The sequence below is a fragment of the Mesoplodon mirus genome (genome assembly GCF_964341445.2).
Source record: "Mesoplodon mirus genome assembly, chromosome: 5".
Classification (NCBI taxonomy): Eukaryota; Metazoa; Chordata; class Mammalia; order Artiodactyla; family Ziphiidae; genus Mesoplodon; species Mesoplodon mirus.
This window is the reverse complement of record NC_138980.1, coordinates 126,220,673-126,244,190: the sequence shown is the minus strand read 5'-3', so window position 1 is coordinate 126,244,190 and position 23,518 is coordinate 126,220,673. Positions and strand designations below refer to the sequence as shown.

At 41.2% G+C, this 23,518-nt stretch overlaps 1 protein-coding gene across 10 annotated transcripts in view; it reads left to right on the top strand.

Moving 5' to 3' along the window:
* The window catches only part of ARHGEF28 (Rho guanine nucleotide exchange factor 28), a 330,930-nt gene that overhangs the window by 166,953 nt on the left and 140,459 nt on the right, over window positions 1-23,518 (top strand). For 7 of the 10 annotated variants that reach the window (XM_082624114.1, XM_082624111.1, XM_082624108.1 and 4 more), the window contains exons 8-9: window positions 1,984-2,036; window positions 2,606-2,666. The exons of 1 other annotated variant lie outside the window; for it this stretch is intronic. In XM_082624114.1, coding sequence (XP_082480240.1) covers window positions 1,984-2,036; window positions 2,606-2,666 — 114 coding nt within the window. Of the gene's footprint in view, window positions 1-1,983; window positions 2,037-2,605; window positions 2,667-16,622; window positions 17,311-23,518 lie in introns of those variants that run through there. 2 more of the 10 variants (XM_082624117.1, XM_082624109.1) reach the window with 2 other exon arrangements.

Sequence of the window (23,518 nt, the reverse complement as noted above, 5' to 3'; positions counted from 1 at the left end):
GTGTGACTCTCTTGCTGTCTATGCAGATGTGTCTGTTGAAACTTTAATTCTAGTTATCCTCCTTCACCCAATTTTTAGGATTTGGGTATATGTATTTTAAAACAGAAGACCTGCTGTGCTCCCATATGGTAAACACTATAGTAGATGCTTCACATCAGTTTTCTGCATCTGTGCAGTAGAATGAAAACTTTCTCTTAACAGTGTTTTGGACTTCGGTGCTTAAACAGCAGGCTTTTGAAGGGTGAAGGTGTCTCATTTCGACATTCCCATCGCGGGCCCAGTTGTTCTGCAGATGGTACTCTGCTGCCACCTGGAGGCCTCTTGTGGGGTGTGCATGTAAAGGTAGGTGGGGATGCTGAGGAGCACAAGCTGCCCAGGCTGGGTGTCAGCTACAGCCTTGTCCTTACTCCCTGTTGAGGTCTGTTGGCATGACCACATGAAATTGAGGCTATTACCCTTTCATTTTTCATCATAGAAGCTAATGTGCATTATGAATTCAAGAGCAATATACTGTTGTGGAGGGCAGATATCTTACTAACTTGCTTGATGTAAAGCAAATTCAAAGTTATTGTTATGCAGATTTTTTAAAAAATCATGGCTTTGTGTTTGTTGACTTCTCTGCTCCATCCTTACCTTGTTAAGATTCATCATGGAAAGCCACCTAAACGAAAACCTTATACTTTTTTTTTTTTTGCGGTACGCAGGCCTCTCACGGCTGTGGCCTCTCCCGTTGCGGAGCACAGGCTCTGGATGCGCAGGCTCAGCGGCCATGGCTCACGGGCCCAGCCGCTCCGTGGCATGTGGGATCCTCCTGGACCGGGGCACGAACCCGCGTCCCCTGCATCGGCAGGTGGACTCCCAACCACTGCGCCACCAGGGAAGCCCAACCTTATACTTTTTCTAAGCAGAAACATGGATGGAAACTGGCATTGTTGCCAGGCAGTAAGAAGAGCTTGAATAAATCCACTTGGAGGTTTGAGGCCTCATGTGACTTAAATTAATAGGAGTGGCAAAGTATAGGAGGGAATGCCTAGTTAATGGACCTGGTGGGAAAACTAAGGGGCTCCCCAGAACTGGCATCCAGCAGGGCCTGGGGGGCAGGGAAGCTGAGGGGTCGAGAGGAGGGCCTGGGCCCACAGTGTTGTATATTAATACAAATTCAGGGTGAAGATTTCCATCCAGCTGCCCTTGTTAGGAATGCCCAACACTTCTGTTTTCCTGTTTTCCACCTACGTTTGGTGGTTATTTCAATAACGCTGGCTCTTGTTTACGGGCAACTGAGTATTTGGGAAGAAAACCAATCAATCAAGACACAGAGAAAAGCACACCTTAAGTGGACCTTCTGTTCATCCCAGAACATCACGACCACTGATGCTTCCAGGAAAGCCTCTATTCAGAGCAAAGGCCCCCGGTGTGCATGGGGCTGGTTAGTGCAGAGCCTGGCACTGTCTGAGGTCCCAGCCCAAGGGCTATACTGATGTTCTTGACATTAAACAATGGGCAAGGGAAAAACCAAACCTCATCTAGAATGAATTAGGCTCTTTTGAAACATGAAATCGGTGGCACTTGGGGAAGGAGACGTGGAATTTCCTCAGGTGGGTACGAGTCATGTCCTTAGAATCTGTGCTGTTTTGAAGAGGCTTCGGTCAGTGCACAACCTTCCTTCTGAATCAGGGGCATTTGTTTATTTAACAATCATTGTCTTCCTCAGGATTTCCTGTGAGAGCTCCTGGGCTTGTTTACATCTTGGTCCACACAAATAATACCAGAGCATGGGCTGTCAGGTTATCACATACTCTGCTCTTCGGAGAGTTGATTTTTCAGAATCCTAATCTAAAACCTAGCTCCACACAGACGGCTCTGAGCAACTCATTTATATTTGTCATCTAGTTTCTTTCTTTTTTTTCCTTTTTATTCTTCTTCCTTTTTTTTTTAATGGAAATTCCTATCAGCAGATCCTGATAAGAATTATTCCTTTTTCAGAGATTAAGAATTCGGTGTCCAGCAGATCATCGCCTGGAAAGGAGAATGTAAAGGTAATGACTCCCTGCCCATTTTCATCTTTGTGCTTCTCTCCAGAGTTGAAGTAGAAGTGAAGACCTAGCAGTAATAAACATAGGATAAAAAACCCAAAGCAAAAAAAACCCCTCAGGGATATGTCCCAGGGCACATTCAGAATAACTTGAAATTGCTTCCTTTATCGAATTTTAGATCTCTACTCTTAATGAGCAAACCTAGCTGTCTTTCTGGGTCGCAGTTGTATATGCAAGATGACTGTATACCTTTTCCAAAAATTTGTACTTGAAGATGATATCTACAGATGTTTGCCAACAATGCCATTGCAAGAATGAACTTGGGAGATATTCTCTGAATATAAAATAACTTATGGATAGCTTTTAGGCATGCTTCAGCTTGGGACAGATTCTTCCCTTATTTCTAGCTCTTAATATTACATACAAGACTAGTTTTCTGTTTATGTGTGGTGACACATGTATCATGTCTTTACTGATGTTTTCTTAGGTTGTTTTTTCATTTACAAAAATAAACATTACTGTTATCAAGTAAGTAACTTGTAAAAAAAGCCACCTGACTTTATCTTTTCCAGCGTGTGAAAAGCCCGGTGGTTCAACTGAATGAACATGAAGACCAGGACAGTCTATATTTGGGTATGTTCCAAAATATTGCTTCCCCCAGCATGCATATAGGGGTATCACAGACCCAGGTATGCAGGGGACAAGAAGAAAATCTATTTAGAAATAAAATCTTCCTTCCTGGGAGCCTTGTCTATTTCTTGAAACCCAAACAGGTAAAATTTTTTTGCAACATCAGTTATAATACTATGACTTCAGGCATTCAGTCTCCATTTACAATCTAAAAAACAAAACAAAACAAATCAAAACAAAGAAAGCAATCCAAGCTTTTCAAGACAGTTTTACTCTGAGCCATATGTTGGCTCGGGGCTTGTCGTATGTTACCTTGTTATTCCTATGAGGTAGGCACTACCAGCTTCCGTTTCAGGTGATGTGACTGAGCCCACTGGTAGAGGGTAAATGGCACAGTTGAGACTCATAACTTCATCCTGCCTGGCCTCAGAATCCCCAAGTTTACTGCTATCCTATTTTGATACCCGGTGGGGGCCCCTTGGAGCTGAGCCTGTGTGATCTTATCCCCTGGCCTCAGGAAAAGACCAGACGCTTATCCTGGGACATGGATCTGATGTGGGTGTCCCTTCAAAGGAACCAGGAGCTCCCTTGGCAAGGGGAAAGTATTTCTCCCCTTGGCCTTGGGAATTCTTGTCTGCTCACAAGCCTTGTAATTCACCACTCCCCAAGGGGCACCTCCCCAAATCTCCTCCTGGGGCATTTTCTAATTCTTCAGGGCTAATGCGGGCTCCAGACTTACCTTTGAGTTAGAGCCTGATGAAGCTCTTGGGGGTTTGAGGACATGCACAGGCTGGGCTATCAGCAGATGCCTCGTCTGGGCACTTGGATGGTAGATAATCCAGAAATTGCCCAGTTGGTTTCTTCAGGCTCAGTGAAGCTGAAGCAGCTCACACACACCTGGAAGGTGCCTGGGCAGAGCAGTCTTAGGAGTTGCAGGGGTGTGGTGGTGGCTATGGCAGTGACCAAGTGCTTGGGCTGATGTGAAATCAGGGAAAAGCAAGACAGCTCCCTGGGTGAGCTTAATAACGAAGGTGGGTGGCCTGCGGAGCGTGGCGGTGCAGGGGGCTCCCTGGGGAGTGCAGGCATGCAACAAATCAGTTACAAGAATAAAGCAGGGTGAGGAGGAAGCACCCTCAGCATCGGTTGGCTGTGCTGCTTGTAGTTTGGCCACAAGCCAGAGGTGGTTTCTGGCTCTCCTTGTGTGAGGTACTACTGAAATTGGAATAGAAACTAGACCATACCGGGCTTTGTGCACACCTTTAATATTTCTGCTATATAAGGTAAGAGTAATGATTTACTTCCAGAAGAGGGGAAGTGGAAGGAGAAATGAAAGCAAACGTGCCCACGTGGATGACTGTCATGGGCTGTTGAAGCCCAGAGCTTGGCTGCTGCTCACGCATGCAGGATGTCTCATCTCCAGATTGCATCATGCTCCCAGGCATGTTCGCTTTGAAGAATGTTTACCGAGACAAGTTGCTGGTGGGGGAGGAGTGTTGGCTGTTAAAAGTATTTAAATAGCAGGATTATTTTCATGTTAGGCTTCAAAAATTCACTCCGTTCTCAAACTGGTATCCTTGCTGGGTGAGAAGGCACACGTTATGGAAATTGTAGTAGCCTGACCTAATCGGAGGGTTTTGTCAGTAATGTTGTATCTGAGGAGGGATGTGATAAAAAATTTGAGAGAGACGAGCGTGTATGGCATTAATCCGGTGATTTATGAGAAGGTCTATGAATGGTTATCCCTTGTGCAAACATTGGCTTTGTTGTTCATTTAAACTTGGTGGATTAGAAAAGGTCACCTGATTTTATGCAAAGAACGTAATAGAATCAGGTGGTAAGCTGGCGTCTGGAACCGGAAATGGCTTTTCCCCATGGCCGCTTCTAAACCGTTCCACTTTATATGTGCTTATATTCTGCTTGGTCTCTAAGGAAGTGCTGATAAATGTGGCATTGAGGTATATGTCTTTGCTGATTTGTATTATTCAAAATGGTGTGATGTGAGTTTAGTGCGATCTCGTAAACGACATCAGCGCCGTTCCAGTGGAACTTTCTGTGATGATGGGCATGTTCTGTATCCGCTATACTATTCAGATATAGCCAGGTAGCCACATATGTCTGTATAGCATGTGATGTGTGACCGGTGTGACTGAGGAACTGCCTTTGAACTTTATTTATTGCACTGGACAGGGAAGCGCCAGAGTAAGCTCCCTTTGTATTGCTGTCGTTGGCCCATCAGCATCAGGAACCAACTCACCATTAGTTTATACACTGAAAATGACTACTGATTGGAAGAATAAAGTCTCCAGTGGGTCACAGCTGGTAACCTCATCCAAGCTGGGGCCCCCGAACCACCACAGTAGTGAGTAGTGATAGTAAGATTACATTTATGGTGAGTCCAGAAGTGAGGGCCCCGCTCTCTGTGGATAGATGTGAGGGCTTGGCCTTTTGCTCAAAGGGGAGGGTATGAGTTGAGCGCTGGGGTCCGATTCTGTTGCTGCCACAGTGAAGAGTGAGACTCCTCAGCGTGCAGTGCCTTCACATTCTGGGCAGGTAGGGTGCGGGGAGAGGGCAAGGCATTTGGAGGAAAGGGTAGAAGAGAAGGTAAATGAAATGGGTCAATATGGAAATTAAAAGGAAGGGTCCATTTGGCTCAAGGATATGGGGCTAAATATGATTAAGGAATAGAAGCGCAACAGTGGACAGCTGTGAATGTTGTACCAGGGAGAAGGGATGCGAACATCTAGTGGGAAACGTGGACAACCTCTGGGAAATACAGTGGAGAGGGTGAGCTTTGGCTGCCCCGTTGGAATACCAGCTGCAAACAAAGATTCATAAGTCGTCGCTGGATTGGCAAAGCCGGAAACGGCTTGGTTAGTTGTTGTCTTGCACACTCTTCTGTTGAAAGGTTGAATCTGAAGAAAATAAAGCCATGTGCCTGATTAGAAATTCAGATTTCCAGTTAAAAGTTAAGTTTGTGCCTGAGGACTGTGAAACAAGAGTGCCAGTGCCTCGGGTGGGTTACAGAAGCCCCTGGAAGGTGACACTCGGGCTCTCTCAGCAAGTGATATTCAAGTGTGAGTGAGGCTGTGTGGGACAGCCCAGATTTAGTGACACTCATATTGAAGCTGACTTTCCTGCAGTAAGTTATCAGCCGCTGCCTGCACTGGACTGAAGATAACTTGAACTTTACCAGGCTAAAGCTGTATATCGTATGACCATTTGGATGGAAAAATGAAGGATTGGTAAAACTGACATGTTACGACAAGAACTCTGTGAGCATGTTTAACTTTCCCCATGGGAGAAGGTGGTAGGGAGGTAGAGACCCTAGGGGCAGTGGTGGTGGAATTGGCTGGCATCCACCTCCTGCCTGTGAAGTCTCGGTACCGTGAAGTGTTGGGCAGGAAGTGGTGCCATATCTGCTGTTTGACTGGCGGAGAGTGAGCTTGATGCAAGTGCCGGAGGTTCTAAGCGTAATATTGTACTAAATAAGCCTTTTGGAAAAAATAAATTAATTTTGTCTTTTGTAATTACAGAAGTAATAAATGCTCACAGTAGAAAAATTAGAAATTTTAGAATAGAAAAACAGCCCTATCATTCTGCCACCCCCAAAGCAGCTACTATTAAATTTTGGTGTGTTTACATGATCATAGTTGTAATCATGTAAACAATAGAATTCTATGTCCTGCTTTATTCATGTAACATTATATGCCATAAGTAAGCTTCATTTTAGAAGGTAGCTTAAAAAGATGCTGTACATTTTTCTATGAAAAATGTGGATTACTTTTGTATGAAGAAGGAAAAATGTCATAGATTCTCTCCACAAGTGTTTATCGACCAGGAAAACAAAACAAAACAAAACCAAACCCTCCTTTTTATAATATGTATTGTTGATTTTACGGAGTGGCCCAATTGTCAGTACATGCTGAGGCTCGAATCCCAGTTATTGGTTAATGCCCTGGGTCACTTCCTTGCTGTTACTCTTCATTACTTATATGTAATATGAGAAAACCTCTTAGTGGGTGTTGAGACTGGGAAGGTGGGCACTAGGGAGACAGATGAACCAAAGCTGGGTGTGAAAGGAAACCTGACTTGATACCAGAAAAACCATCCAGACGAGTCGGGAAGAGAAGGAAGCAGAAACAGAAACAAACAGTAGGAAGTGAGGTGTTTCAGGGTGCTCAACGCAGCTGACACAGACCAGACAGAGAGAAACAGAGACCCCGCATAGGAAGCTTAGGAAAGCATCACCGAAGGGAAACTGGAAGGAAATGATTGGGAGATCCAAAGAGCAGTCCCTCAGAACAGAATCTTAGGGGCAGCAGGAACTCTTTATCCAAGATCTGCTTTTGTGGGTGTATCTGGGAGAGTCCAGGCCCATGGATTTAGGTAGTAAGCTGGGTGGAGATGGTACAGTCAACAGTGCTGTCTGGCAAACCACCAATAAGTAGGACTAATTAGGTTAGTCTTTTCTTCTTATACTAACTTAAAGTTTGGAAATGGAATTGTTGCTACTAAGCTATAAAACCTTATAAAACAGCAATTTTAAGTTGCTTGGAAACATCTTGAAACTTTATTTGCAGAAGCAAGATCCAAAATGTGGAATCTTAAGATCTAGGACCCATGTCACTGGAAGCTGGCCCTCTTTTGGCTGTTATTATTTAGTAACTCGTGTATCTATGTTGAGATCTCAGAACTGTTGCATGAAACATGAAAGAAAAGACAAAAGGAAAAAAAGGGAGAGGGGGTAACCTTAGCAGAGCTCTTAGCCTTCTGAAAAGTAAGTTTTCAAGCCTAATTTCTGGCAGGTCTCTCTTTATGCCCTGGGCTACAAAAGTCTTGGGTAGATTATCTTCTTTTTTCTTTTCTGTTTTTGGGGTCATCTTTCCACCACAAACCAAAGCTTACCAGTTTCAGTTTTGAAATAGAGGGGCTGGGGCTGGAGAAATATCCCAAGAAGATCACTCGGAATGCACAGTTATTTGTAACAATTCTGATTCAGATTTTATTCCTTTCATTCACTTCAATGAAAATTTCTTATTGCAGTTGTTGAGGTTTTAAAAATTGGTTTTGGTAGAAGAAATTGCCAACTCACTGGAATTCTGCCGAGTGGTATAAGCTGAATTTGGTTCTCTTATCACGAGTGTTCTGCCTTTTCTATTTGTGGTTTCATTCTCTGGATAAAATTCTCCTTGTGGAATGCAAATAAAGCATTTTTCTTTAAATTAGACAATTGGAATATTTATTGACAGACTTTTATCCCATAAGTTAAAAAGGAACTTTGGGGTTTTCAGGTTAATATAATACTACAGACAAGGAAACGTGAAGGAACTAAAGTCTTATTGGATGTGTAATGTCTTCATGTTATCGTCTTTTCTTATAAGTTAACATAGTTGTTTTATGTTTTGTTTTTTTTTTTTAAAACAAGTCCCAAGGCTAGGAAGCTCTCTGGTCTAATGATAGATCTAATGTTCTGCCTAGTTTTTGCTCACAAATATGTGTTTAAAAACAAAAAGCAAAATGAAAGTGAGTTAAGATTAGGAGTCGCTAATTAATCTAAGTACTCTGTTATCTGAACTCTGCCTGCCCGTTGGAATTACCTTGGAGCTTTAACAAACAATCCTGAAGCCCTGGTCCCACCCCCAGAGAAGTCTGACCTAATTGGCCTGAAGTGCAGCCTGTGTTGCAGGAGTTCTAAAAGCTTCCCAGGTGATTCTCAGGTACAGCCAAGGTTGAGGACCATGACAGAGCTCCTTAAGGGAGCCCTGCTCTGCTGAAATCACTCTGACCTACTGGGTTTTCAGTGTTTTGGGAATTGGAGAATTGTGGTTCTACTTTTATCTCAGTTGGTTACAAAAGCAGTTAATGGAAGCCCATTTATATTAGGTTTGCAGACTTTTAATGATGATCACCATCAATATCATGGTAGATCCGTGGGAAAGGTAAAAAACAAAAAAATTTATTGAAAGTTTCCTAAACGCTTGAACCTAAATGAGATGATTAAACCTTTAAAGATTATTTTTAAACATTAAGAAGGAAGCAAGTGATTGTAGTTTGCTGTCACATTCATTTATTGGACTTAAGAGGTGCACAGTTTGGGATGAAGGGAGTGGATGGTTGTTTACACCAATGTCATAGGGCGTTACAAGGAGGCCTGATGTTTGACAGCAGTACCAACCTAGCTGTAGTGTATTCTAAATCACCTTTTTCTTTCATGTCACAAACCAACTTAATTTCTGAAATGTAATCTAGGAGGGGGGAAAAATGGCAGTTCTTTCTCTGAACTCTAAATTTTTCATTCTCCAAAATAGGATCCTCAACTCCAAATAAACCAGCTTAGTGAATAATTCCATAGCTTCTGTCCCTAAAGATTCTGTTTTGATTAAATCAAATAATTATAAATTTCAAACAAGTATAAAATCTTAAGGAAACTGCAACTACCTTATAAAACATGAAACAAATGAAAAATATGAAATATATCCTGGAAATAGAATTTGTAAATGCTTTTTGTGGAAAGTTAAATTTCCACTTAAGGATTTTGTCCCCTTTTCTTTTGTTGAAACACTTCAGAATACCTGTGTGTGCAGACAAGATAATGAAAGAATTGCCCGCACAGAGGAATCCTTAGGTTTCGTGCTTGATTGCAGTGTCAGTGTGTTTATGTGAGTTTAGGCTTGCTGAGTACCCAGTGGTTAATCCCTTGGAAGGGACTTCAGGGCAATTAAGATTCTGGTTAGCTTTCATTGCCAGGCAGTACGAGCTCTATCAATTTATTAGGACAATTGGCTGTGACTTTTAGAGTGCCTAATTTGGAAGACATTTTTATGAAACATGGCCTCTTACTTCAGTCATGGGCAAGAAATCCAACAGAACTTATTCTTCTTATTCAATATGAGATTCTTCTGAAGAATATGTGTAAAGCATAGGAAAGAAATATGCCGAATAGGAGAGCCAGGGGTAAATAGTCTTTTGTTTCTTCATAACATTTAAAATAACAAACAAAAAACAGAATAAAGAGTGAAGTTAAAGGTGTCTAGAATTTTGAAGCAAACTTTGAATAAGCGAGCTGGGCTTCATCCAGATTCTTGAGATTTATCTACCTTTAGGTTTCTGCTGATCTAACTGAAGTAGACTTACCTACCCCGCAAGTGCTCATTAAGTTATTAACTCTTAGGGACATATTAACCCCAAAGTGACACTATTTGTTTCTGAGAAATTACAATTATTTTTAGCACATAATCTTTTAATGTCTAATTAGTTTCCTCAGAGTTACATGGGAACTTCACTTCAGACCTTAAGCAAAGGGAAATGGAGTTTTATGCATGACTTGAATTCTATGTATCTGAATAAGGAATGCACACTTTCTTTCAGCATGAATTCCACAAATATTTAATGAACATAGAGTCTGTACATTTTGTCCCCATCCTTTAAAACATTTTTACACTTTATTTTGTAGAACAGTTTTAGATTTACAGAAAAGTTGCAAAGATGGTACAGAGAGTTCCCATACACCCAGCCCCCTAGACTCCCCTAGTTTCCCTTATTATTAACACCATCTATTATTATGGTATATTTGTTAAAATTAATGAACCAGTTTTGATACATTATTATTGACTGAAGTCCATCCTTTATTTAGATTTCCTTAGTTTTTACCTAGTTTCCTTCTTCTGTCCCAGGATACCATATTACATTCAGCTGTGTTTCCTTAGGCTCCCCTTGGCTGTGAGAGTTTCTCAGACTTATTTTTGATGATCTTGACAGTTTTGAGGAATACTGGTCATGTATTCCATAGAATGTCCCTTAATTGGTAATTTTGGGGTGTTTTCTCTATCATTAAACTGAGGTTATGGGTTTTGGGAGGAAGACCACAGAGGTTAAGTGCCATTTCCATCACATTATATCAACAGCATATAATATCAACGTGACTTGTCAGTGTTGATGATGACCCTGATTACCTGGTAGAGCTAGTGTTTGTCAGGTTTCTCCTCTGTAAAGTCACTCTTCCCCACTCCTCTTCCCATATTGTGTTCTTTGGAAGGAAGTCATGGTGTGCAGCCCGCACTTTAGGAATGAGGAGTTATCTGTATGCTTCCCTGTGGGCAAAGTATCTACATAAACTATTTGGAATTCTTCTCCATGGGAGATTTTTATCCCTCTCACTTATTTATTCAATCATTTATGTCAATATAAATTCATGGATATTTATTTTATACTTTGGGTAGTAATCTAGTACTACTTTATTCAGAGTGTTCTAGCTTTGGTGATGAGGGACTCTTTCAGTTGGCTTCTGTGTCCTTTCTACATATTCCTGTCATTGTGGGGTTTTATCTTAGGGTGGTGAATATATTCTTTATGATACTGTAATGGTAGATACATGACAGTGCATTTTTCAAAGCCCATAGAACTTTATGGCACACAGAGGAAACTTCAATGTGTGCAAATAAAAAATTAGGAGGTTGGAGGATCCTGTGATGGAATGCAAAATGTAGCAAAACAACCTAATTGTACTAAAAACTTTGGAAACAACCTCACTGTAGAGGATGGGAGCAGGGTGCAGACCTCAGTAACTTTGGAGATGAGTAGAGTCTGTAAGAATAAAAGCAAAAGAAACTGTACATAAGCATGTCTTCTAGGTGAGAAAGTTGTTTCCCATAGGGGTACAGGTTAACATTTCTGATACCACTATTAATATATACTGGAAATAAGTAAGTCAATGGATGATGGAGAGTAGGTGTCAGCTTTTTCACTATTGGGGTGGGAGTTTACAGAGAAGCAAGGGGAGGAGGCCAGAATGATCCATGTGCTAATGAATGAGAGATGTGGACATCACTATGTACTCATGATTAGTTAAAATAGATACACATGGTTGTGTATGGAAATATTTGTAGGTATGTGTATAGACCTAGGTTAGGACACACATATTTCATTGCTGTGTCAGTTGAGAGGGCCTAGAAGCAACAATACTCCAGTAGCATGTACAAGATGAGCCCACCCTTTAAAAAAAACCCAAACAAACAGGATTATCCATCACATTTTGTGTGAATTGCAGCTTCAGAACTGTAGGCTTGATAACACTTATATTAAAACGATTTAAATTCTTTGCTCTTTTAACTTATTTACATGTGAATGACTGTAAAAGTCTATAGAACAATAGGTTGAACTTTGATGTTAAAATTGATTTAAAAAAAAGTTTGTGAATAAGTCCATATCATGTAAGAAACGTTTTCCGAAGGTTTGGGAAAATTAAAATTGGAACATTATCAGAAAAAACTTCAAATGTAATCATAGATGTTGCTTCCCTAGGTACCTCAGCTCTTCCTACTATGAAGAATTTTTTTTCTCCTCAGGCTGTAACAAGATACTTTCCTCCCCCTCCATCCTTTCTCTGTCCAGACTTATGGCCCATAACCTTGCTTCTTCCACCTCCAGGGACCCTTACATTTACTATCCACAGCTGCCTCTTCAGGATAAATTCAAAATTCTTCATAATGTATCATTCAGAAAAACTTAGTGGATTTGTCCTAATTCTTTCCTTTCAGGTTATGCCCAGGAACTTCAGTGTTTAAGACAAAAAGAGGTCCACCAAGGGTCTTTATTTCCTTAAGAGAATCAGCTAAGTAGAACCTGTATCTGTAGCAATACCAAATGCTGGTGGAAGCTTTGACAACATAATTCTTTAATATGTTACTTTGGTCAGAAAATCTATTATTTTCCTATCCTGAAGTGTTTTTGAGATTTTTTTTCTCTTTTTGTATTACATGTGGGTATATCATAATACAGGTAATTTCATTTGTTGGACTTCTAGGTTGTGTCTGGGATTTTTTCCCCCTTAGATAGTAGGATGACATAAGGGGGCATATCAGAACTTTCGGAGGGGCATGCAGAGTTTTTGTTCAAATAAATCAAGGTAATTAAGGTAGATAAGAAGTAAAAAATATTTTTAAAGTAAGGTGGTATTCTGAATGGTGGCACCCTGGGTTTCTAATTTATGACCACCATTGTACCATGCTCCTACTTCATGTCTATTTTATGTGAATTCAACTTTATAGGCTCTATTAAAAAAATACAACAGGGAGGGGAGATAGGGAGAAAAATAATAATTTAACCTCAGGTGGTTCTACACTCAGTGAGTGTAATGGCCCTGAGTGAGCATGAGGCTGGACATGAATGTGCGCTTCCCTCCCTGGGGCTCACAGTGAGTGCATCTTACACGTGGATGTGAGCCGTGCTTTTAGGACCTTTGTTTTCTGTAAGACATGGCCTCTCAGTGAAAGCCAACCATTTCTTCTGGTGCCCGACCGAGGTAACGATGTTCTCCAGCAAAGAACTGTTTCTGTTGAACTTAGAGTGATGACATGGTGCCTTCTAAGAGGTTTTTGAGGAAGACTTTGATCATCTCTGACTTTCACCTAATGCTAGAACTTGAACTACATGAAATTGTCACTGTTTAGGCTGAAATTATCCAGGATAGGCTTGTCCTTGCATCATGGGTCCTGCTGCCTTTTGTCTGTATTTTTTTATTATTATTTTTTTTTTTCCCCAAGAATGATGTTTAACAGTGTTAAAAACTGTAGTCTCTGGTGGTCAAACAATGGAGCAGAAAAGCAAAGCAAATCCTCCTCTTTCTGTCTCAGTATGATTTCCTTGGAACTTCTTTTCATTTTGCCATGTCTCTGTTTTGAAAATCAAGCTATTACTCTTGAGATAAAGATAAGAATCTTTCAGTGCCTCTAATATAGGAGAGAAATATAATGAAAGGGAAACTTTATTTACAGTTAACATTTAAACTGAAACTTAGTGAAAACGTGTGTTCTTTACTGTTATAATCTCATTTGATCCTTACAACTCTTTGAAGTATAGATATCCCATTTTATAGGAAACAACTGAGGATCAGAAGGTATGAGTGACTTGGTTAGGACCACTAAGTAAATAAGTGACAGAGTCCAGATATATAGATCTTCCTTGACTTATGATGGGGTCATGCCCCAATAAAACCATCATAAGTTGAAAATATCATAAGTGAAAAATGCATTTAATAAATCTAACCTGCTGAGCGTCCTAGCTTAGCCTAGCGTATTTTAAATGCTCAGAACACATACATTAGCCTACAATTGGGCATCATCATCTAACACAAAGCATATTTTGTAATAAAGTGTTGAATATCTCATAATTTATTGAATATGGTAATGAAACTGAAAAATGGAATGATTGTATGGGTACAGGATGGCTGTAAGCATATAAGGTGTTTACCCTCATGATCCTGTGGCTGACTGGTATCTGTACTCTCTGCCACTGCTCAGCATCATGACAGAGTGTCATAGGGCATATCGCCAGTCTGGGAAAAGATCAAAATTCAGAATTCCAAGTCCAGTTTCTACTGAATGCGTGTTGCTTCTGCACCATCGGTAAAGTCGAAAAATCCTAAGTTGAACCATCATAAGCCGGCCACCATCTATATATGTCTCCAAAATCCCGTACTTTTTCTTTTCAGCTTGAGGCTCCTTAAAAATATGAATGTGAAACACAGTTTTTGTCCTCAAGGAATTTTGGATCCCATTGGAGGATAAGAAAACTGTACAAATACTGTAATTTAAATTGAAAAATAAATACTCTTCTAGGGAGGTTCAGTTTTATCATTGTTGAGAGGTAGGTGACAGCATGTGTCCTGGATAATTGTGACTTTATGGAGGTTATTTTCTAAGTAAAGGATTTTCTAATTAGAGCAGGCACAGTAAGGCTGATGAAATCATTTACATTCTTATGTTGTCATGGTTGTATGATATCTGGTGAGAAAGTGGCCTTGGGGATATATCATTGAATTCTGCCAACTGCAATTGCAATCAGCCAGTCAGAGAAAGCAAAGAAATTAAGCCGTTGAATATGAATGAGATGTAAATAACATCTTGAATTAATTTAAATGCAATCACATTGACCCAGTGCCGGGACAAACTCAGTTACTGTAGAAAACAAGGAGGATAAATGACCCATATTCAGGAGAAATTCTTTGGTAAGAAAACGAGTTGGCCTAAAAAAAGACTGTCAACACAATATTTGATACTCTACTTTTTATGTTAACTATGCACACTGCTGGTCAGTAAACTCAATTTATTCTTTAAACAATGTTGATAAATAAGCAAATGAGGAGATTGGAAAGTCTCTTGTTGGGTTTCTCATATGTACTGGTTGGGTAATTCTAGTAGTTTTATTGCCAGAATAATTTCTATATCAACAATCAGTTGATATGGAATTGGTCAACAAGGACTGTGCTTTGGGGATAATTCGATTGAGATGCACCTACCTGGCATCTGAACTCAAGAACTGCATTTTACAAAGTTCTTTCATATCTCTGCATTGTCCTGAAGGTCTTCTGACCTGTCTCTGATGCTTAAGAGAGGAGCAGCCTACTCCAGTAGTTTGTTGACCTGGGATTTATCCCAGGTTTAGTGGCTCTAAAACTTTAGTGGCTCTAAAACTTTACTTTGCATGATAATGAGAAAGATAACAGTATTTCCTGACCCAGTACCTTCATTTCCAAATGGTGCTTGTCTACACTTGTGGAGGTTCCCTTTCTAGGGTCTCTGGACATCTCTCAGGCAGCCAATAGTTCCGTGCACACCCCAAGTATTGTATGGAGCCTTAGAGAACAAAGGGTTTTCTCCACCCAACAGTATTGCTCTTTGCAAATGTAGATACTGTTATGATGAATAAAATGCAAATATATATTTAAACACTTTACCAGAGTTCGCATAGCATTTTTTTTTGGTGAAGATACACGCTTCAATTAGCAGATATTTACTAAAAATATCACAGCTGTCATATAAAGATTCCTCGTCTATGGGTTGGGACTTAACTGTGTAAATCATTCATTCATTTAGCAGCTGCCTACAGTGTTCTAAGTCCTATAACTGAGAATGAATGGAAACCCATTCACAAGATTTTATCTATTTTCTTATAGAAAGTTGTGTATGGACTAAAACTCTCTTATCTGATAGTAGAGTTGAGAGTAATTTTTCCTTACAATTGCTCCAGCTGAGTAAGAAAAATATGTACTTATTCTTCAAATAAAAGGTCACAAAGTAGAGAATATATTTTTTGTTTTAATTTAGTTGTGATGCTTGTCATTACATAGCTTATAGCTGATCTACTTGTATGCTATATTTACATAGCAACCCATATGAAAACAGAGGTGACGTAGGTAATTCTGATTTCCTTCGCATCTATCTGTACCCCTCACCCAACCCCAGCCCAATCAGACAGGATTAGCTATCAGGGAGCAGGCTATGCATCTGTTTTCTCACATAGCGTGGCACGAGAGTGCCAACAGTTTTTGAAATAATTGAAGTAAAGAGATGAATGTTAATTAAGACACATATTGTCATATTCCAGATCTGCAGAGTTGAAAGGATCCTCATATCGTTTCCACTCTCCTTTAGTTTATTTGGCCGTCAGATGCTGTCAAAACAAAATACAATACTTCTGTGAAAAAGAAATGCTTAAAAGAGACTGCCGTGTGAGACTTGGGATATACTTTTTTTCTGCTGAAGACCTCGGCTGCTGTGCTTGAGCTTATTTGGGGCCCATGTATCTGTGCGCCTGCCGGTGGGGGTTTAAAGTAAGTTTGCGCAGTGGCAACGATTTATGGGGAGGCAGTAATGGGCTTCTACTGAATGCTAATTACCGACGAGTCATTCAGGGAGACCGTGTAAGAACTGTTGGTTTGTGGTAAATGAGTCGCTAGCTCCATTGAGATGGACTGCAGGTTTAGATCAGAGCCCCAAAGCCGCCCAGCTCCTCGTGACTGATAGCCAAACTTGGTGACAATTTGAGAAAAAACGCCCCAATTGTGCTAAACAGTAAAGTAGATGACTTTACATGAATTTAATAAGTACAATTCTGGATAAAAGTTAAAGCTTCCAACCCCTTTTGGATTAAAAAGGATGGGGAGACTGGATTGTTAACTGAATTATCAGAGTTGTTTTGGCTCTCAGATCTGAAAAGCTGCCAAACCTGCCAACGGTATGAAAGAATAGATTGCTCTGGAAAAATCCCTGCCCTGAGTATGACGGCCTTTATTTGTCTGTGTACTGGAGCTTTCTGGCTGTCCACACACATAAACCTCAACCTTTATCTCACGCTGCACAGGGTGGCTTTTCTGAGAAATGATCCTCTAGCTCCCGACCAAAACAGGCGTCTGCATTGGGAGGGTTTCCTTGAGTCTCAGGCAACATTTCCAGCAACAGAGAAGAGAGTTAATGATTCATTTGCTCCCGGTGACCTTTTGAATAACTGGACTGCGGTGTACCAGTACCACTCTGAGCTGCTGTGCGCGCCTCCTTTTACTTTCCCAGTTTGGCTTGCATATTTATAGCCTCCTTCTTGGTCTACATGCCTGAACGCCTGAAGGAAGCAAAACATTTATTGCCTCTCCCTCCCGGTGTTCGCAGCTTTCACCCAGCCCCATTCCTTCCTTTTACATCACACGGGAGACTCGCCTCCTGGCCGGGGATGTCCGAGTTCTTCCTGAGTCTCTGCTGTTGAATCTGTTGATTTCATCAAGACAAAAAGATGGATTCTGACTCAGACTCACCTTTTAACTACTCGTGGCCTTCCTTTCCCAAAATGAAGATTCGACGGAGGGCGTCCAAACAAGGTAGATCACGCGATCTTTTACCCCCAGAGCCAAGCCGGGCATCTTCCTATTCTTACCTTTCTTTTCCTCGTTGCTTTGCGAGACTCTTTCTGATAAGTGCGTGTTTATACATGTCTTTATAAAACTCTTATAAATATTTTATAGATAGACTTCTGAGGTAAAGCTACTCATCCTTCTTGTGTTCCTTTCACTTTAAATCTTCCTTTGTGCTGTATTGTGCATGCGCTATTCCTTTAAAAAAAAGGGGAGAGTTTAGTACAAGGTAAATGTTTTGGATTCATTTGCTCAGTTACCTTGGTGTTACCTTGACAATAAAGTGTCTTGTTGATTTAAATGTGTCTGGTCTTTGTGGGATGTGCAGAGAACTATGCCTACGCTTAGTACCCGGTGTCCGCTGCATTTGTGTTTTAGTTTTCAAGTGTGTGCTAATTAAAAAAATTTTTTTATACCTAACAAAATTCTTTCTTTTCTACTCTACTTTCTTGATTTTGTAGATGCTCTAAGGAAGGGATTTTAAGAAAGTAATTTCAATAAGAAAGCCTCTATTTCTCCAGGGGATGCAATCACATATTAAAAAGTTTATTAACGGTAATTACCAAGTATGCAAAATGCTTTACTGCCAAAGGCAGAAGAGCTATTTGCAGCGCAATAATAATGGAGTGGCTTCACGCTGCTTATTCCCCCTCACCTGCAACCCACTCTCGTGGTGCAGGTCTTGGAAACCAAGGGACACGTTGGTGTTAGGGAACAGTGGAAGTGGCCTGAGTATCCGGTGCACCATCCCCAGCAGAGGGTGATTGTTGCCTTCTGAGGTTTATCAAAACTAGAAAGGTAGTGAGTAGCCCTTTCTTGTGTTGTAGAGGGACTTTATGTGGTTATGTTTTTAGTTCAAACAGAAACATTTTTGTGAGCTTATAAGCAGAAGAGGTGTTTCTGAAAGTGGGCCGCCTCTGTAGCTTTGTCCTGGGGGAGCAGAATTCTCTCTTGAGAACAGAATGACCAACCGTATCACCCTGTGCTTTACCTGGAGAAAAATGGAGGCTGGCAGTTGTCACCGTAACTGTTTCATTTCAAGGCTTTTTTTTTTCCTTCTAAAATAAAATGGAGGTGTGTGTATGTGTGTGTGCGCGCACACGTGCGTGTGTGTTTGCTCTTGGCCTGGGATCAAGGCTGATCCCAGGAATACAGTGGGTTGACTCTCTAGGAATAGTAGAAAGCCTCAACCTGAACAAATCTCCCACGCTGTTCATTGCCATTCTTGAAATTCTATCACTGGGGACTTAAAACATTTGTACAACATTCTATTTTCCTGATATTCTATTTTAAAATGTAATTGCTTCTTCTTTGGGGTTAAAGGGCCATGATATAAATGCAGCTTACCATTCATTGTTTTGGGGGCAGGGGAGTATCTATAGGGCACACAAATGTGTGCATGTGAAAGCAAGCTCAGACTCAAATGGGAAATGGAGTAAAATGTTAACAATAGGTAAATCTGGGTAAAGAGAATGTATTGGGTTCGTTGTGCTATTCTTATTCTTTCAACTTTTCTGGAAGTTTGAAATTGTTTCCAAATAATTTCTTTAAAACTTTTAAATGACTTCTGAGAGGGGAGATACACGAAGTACTTAATTCCTTAGAGTGAATGTTATTAGTTCTCGTACATGGAGAAATTCTTGAGGGCACGTAGCAGTTCTGTAAGACCACTAAATCTTTGTGCTAATTCTCATCCAGTTAAATTTGGGGGATAATCTGCTTTATATAGTTTTGTGTTTATATTGCCTGGCTAGCGGACTGGATGCCTTTGTTGTAGGGAGGCCTCGTTAGGTAGCCTAACAGCCTGGAGAGATGTGGGATTAATGATTAGGAGGCCAGTGGAGAACCTTGAGAGTCTAGTGGCATTGTAGGGAATGCGTTAATCACATTCTCCTTTGAAATCCAAAGCTGGAGCACAGCCAGTTTGAACTACAGCAGAAAGTCATAACATAGCCATGTATAAATTAAACTCAATTCAAGTGAAAGCAGGTACCTGGGATTTGAAAATGATTAACTATTTGCCCCTAATAAACAAAGGGCAAGTGAAACTAAGATTGGTAGCAGAGAGCTGGGGATGGTCAGACTGTGTCCCATGCTTTCTTTGTCTGTTAAATGATGACGACCTAAGTGTGAAGGGTGGGTTTGGTCACACTGTAATGTCAGCTGGACGGAATCCCAGAACCATAGACATTACAGCCAAAAGGGCCTTAGAAATGACCGGGCCCAACCACCTCGTTTTATAGGTGAGTATGATGGGGCCCAAAGGAGTGAAGTGATGGGGAATCATTTGAGTGTTCAGCAAGCACGTCCAGAGTGCCAGGTGCTTCCTAGAGGTTGGGACGAAATAATGAACCAGACGGATACTGTCCCTGCTTACAGGGATCTTAAGCATTTGGAACGGATCGTACCTCTCCCAGGATACAGACGTTCCACCTTCATAGAGTAGAAGAAACACCAAGGGACCTGATTTTTTTCAATTCTGTGGTTAAGTTGTGAAAAACTGTGGTCTCTTGTCCCTTATTCTGTCAGTCTTTAAAACTAAGGTGGCTTGAGTTTCTTCCTTAGTCTTTCCTTCCTTCTAATCATCACCGACATCATTCTCAGGATGTGGGTTCTGGTCTCCTGGGAAATCATGAAGGGGTGTTGAGGGCTTGGGATTTCTGGCTTATTAGCAAACCTTTCATATTTGGTCAGAAATATTTTTTATTCTCTCTTCTTTTTTGTGTCCTGATCCTCCTTGTTAGTATTCTCTTTCTTTTAATATCCCCTCCTGCCTTATTATCACTGTTCTTTGATAGACACACGTACACATTACTGGTTTGTTTCGAGAGGTGAAAATTTAGAGGGTTTGGTAATAAGAGGAAAATTGGATTAGCAGAAACCCATCAATACTTATATATTAACTAAAAACCACATCTACTACTTTCTTGAAACCCATCAATACTTGTATATTAACTAAAAACCACATCTACTACTTTCTTATCCTCATGCCCTCAGAAGGAAAGAGAAAAGGATCTAAGTTAGAAGCAACGCCTTTGGAAATGACTGGTGTCTAGAGGGGAATGTGATGTAAGCAGAGGGTGAAAGCAGTTAAAACCAAACTGCCCAAAATGTATTCCTGGGATCTCAGAGTTGCCCTCTGTCATATTGTGGGCAGCCCAGGACAGGCTGTACTGGAAACTGAGTGGTTAATGATTGGCGTGGGCCAGAATCCACGACTGTCCACTTCAAGGACTCCAGGAATGCCTGGATTTTTGTTTTGTTGATTTCAGTTAGAGAGTCAATGAAGAAATTTAATATTTACTAATGAAAATTTTTAAAATATAGGGATTGGACTTCACCTAAGTTCCCCATAATTGTCTTTAAAGTGAATTTTTAGTATGAACCATCAGGTCCCAGAAAGTGTTGAGCTGTTCTTCTCTTTGTGCCTTTCATCCACTTCTGCTGTGTGTCTCATTCTCTCCTACTTCAGCTCATATCCATCATATGCCTCTGTAATGACACAAATGTGAAAGACTGCTTTTTTTTTTTTTTTTTTTTTTTTTGCTGGTGCAAGAGGCGATGCCTATTTGAAAACTTAACAACCTTGAAGAGCTTAGATAGGACCAAACTTGCTGTAGTCATAGTCAAAATAACTAGTTATGTATGTACTACTTTCTTAATCATAATAACCATTGTTTACTAAGCTGTGGTAGGTACTTTACACTATAACATTTGATTCTCAAAATAACTCAAGATACTATCCCTGTTTTACAGTTGAGGAAACTGAGGCTTAAAGAGTTTTAAAGTTATGTCCAAGTCCATACCAAGAAATACAGGGAACAGTAAGCATGGTAAAATAAGGTGAATGGCATTCATTCATTCATTGTACACAAGGTGGTTTTCACATGTGTTATCTTATAAAAGACCTGTATGTCAGGTGTCATCTTCACTTGTTAGTTTGGGGCTCTGAGGCTCAGAGAAATGAGTTGGCCAAGATCAGGGCCAATAAATGCAGAGCCAGACCTGCAACAGGACCTAGTCCTTGACTTTAAAGGTTTTGTTCTTCCCAGTGTGTTTCACCACCTCTTAGTAGAGGTAAGGGATGGTGAATTCAATGGGTAGCTGTCTTATATTCAAAAGGTGCCACTGTATCTCACCATCGTAGCTTCTCCCTGTCCTGTGCATCTTGGACTAGGAATAGAGGTGGCATTGGAAACTGGGGAAGTAAACTGTTAGTGCTGTTCCTATGTCTTGTTACATCCACACACATATGTATCTAGTACTGACACACATCGTTGGCTCGTGAGGGAAGAGATGAATGGATGACTGGAGCATTGGATAGTCGGGTGAGGAACAGAAGAGGCAGGATGAACTGAGAAAAGGATGGTATGGGAGAGCCTCCAGTGTATCCTGGAAGATAAAGTCAGAGAGAGTGAGTGTGCTGGGAATGGAGATAAGAATCATGAGACCACTGTCTTGGTCTATGTCATGAGCTCATCGAGTGTTTGGAGAGCAGGTACCAAATCTGAAAAATAATCCCTGACCTGGTACGTATTAAAGGTATGATGACATTTCAGAAGGTTTAATGATAATTTTTAGAAGTGAGTTACTTTGGTCTCATGGACTTACTTGTTTTCTTCCTGTTTCCTGCCCTCCCTCCCTCCCTTCCTTTCTTTCAAGAAGTTTTGTTAAATACATACACAGTTTCATGTGCGTGTATGTGTTCCATCTAGAAATTCCCCAAAGGATGCCTGAATACCATAGGAGGAATAAGTCACTACAGAAATCCTTCTTTTTTTTTTTTTTTTTTTTTTTTGTGGTACGCGGGCCTCTCACTGTTGTGGCCTCTCCCGTTGCGGCGCACAGGCTCCGGACGCACAGGCTCAGCGGCCGTGGCTCACGGGCCCAGCCGCTCCGCGGCATGTGGGATCTTCCCGGACCGGGGCACGAACCCATGTCCCCTGCATCGGCAGGCAGACTCTCAACAACTGCGTCACCAGGGAAGCCCCAGAAATCCTTCTTAAGGAAGAGAAACATTTTCCTAAAGGTGACATAACCTACTAGGATTTCGTTGGCTCACAATGAAGAAAGTGTTTAACCTCACGTGGAGCAGTTTCAATTTCAGACTCTTCCAGGAGGCCTACCTTTGTCAGCCTGGGAGAGGAGGGCCATTACAAGCCTGTTGCCAAACCACATAGCTACATATTTGAAACTGATTTTTTCCCTTTATTTTGAGTTAGTTCGAATTCTTAGGCAAGATGCATTTCTGCATTAATTCCTGTCAGTGGAAAGGAGGCACTATTCTAATTTATCACCCCATGTTCAAGGGATTCCTGCCTACCACTCCAGTTTTGGGGAAGGACCAATGGTTGTTTATTCAGATATATTAATTAAGGCAGAATGTGATAAGTCCAATAGGGGAGCTCAGGACAAATTACTGTCAAAGTTCAAGGTGAAGAGGCCTGTTCATGTTGAGGGCATCATGAAAGGGATGTCATTTCAATAGCCTGAGGTGAACTGGTGGGGTTTTAATAGACTGTCCTTCCAAGCAAATGGGCAGAGTCAGGCATACATAGAGTGTATCAAGGTGATGGACGATAGCCCGGGCTTGTGCGCTGTTGATTCATGGGGCATGGAAATGTAGAGAGGGGCCAAATGTTAACTGGGCCTGGAGAGTTGGTTCTGTCTGCATCATATTCTCTTGCCCTTCACTGAACAGCACACACATTCTTTAGTGGGCGGCCCCTCCACTGCTCTGGCCATGGGTCCAAATGAGGCTGCCACCTTCTCATATGACCTTGCCTTCCTGGATGCAGTGGGGTGGGCATCCCACCCAGGTGGCCCGATCACAACACTCCTCCTGCCTGGCCACAGCTGTTGTCCCAGGGTGGGCACATGATCTCAACTTGGTAAATCAGTGTGTTTCCTTGGTATTCTTCAAACTGGAATTTGGAGGGAGATGTCTTCCTTCTTGGGTAGCAGTGCTGGAAGGGTGGGAATGGAAGCCGTTAGCTGGGAGAAAGCAGTCTGTAGTAGGAGGAAATACTGCGCACATATAAAGAGAAGCAGTCTTGTGGTAGGGTCCTGCTGGATTCCAGGCCCTCGTTCTAGTCCTTGGGGGCCTGTTGCTGCCAAGATGCCCCCCTCTCAAGGCTTGGATATCAAATTCCTTCAGTTTTGGAGTTGCCCTCAC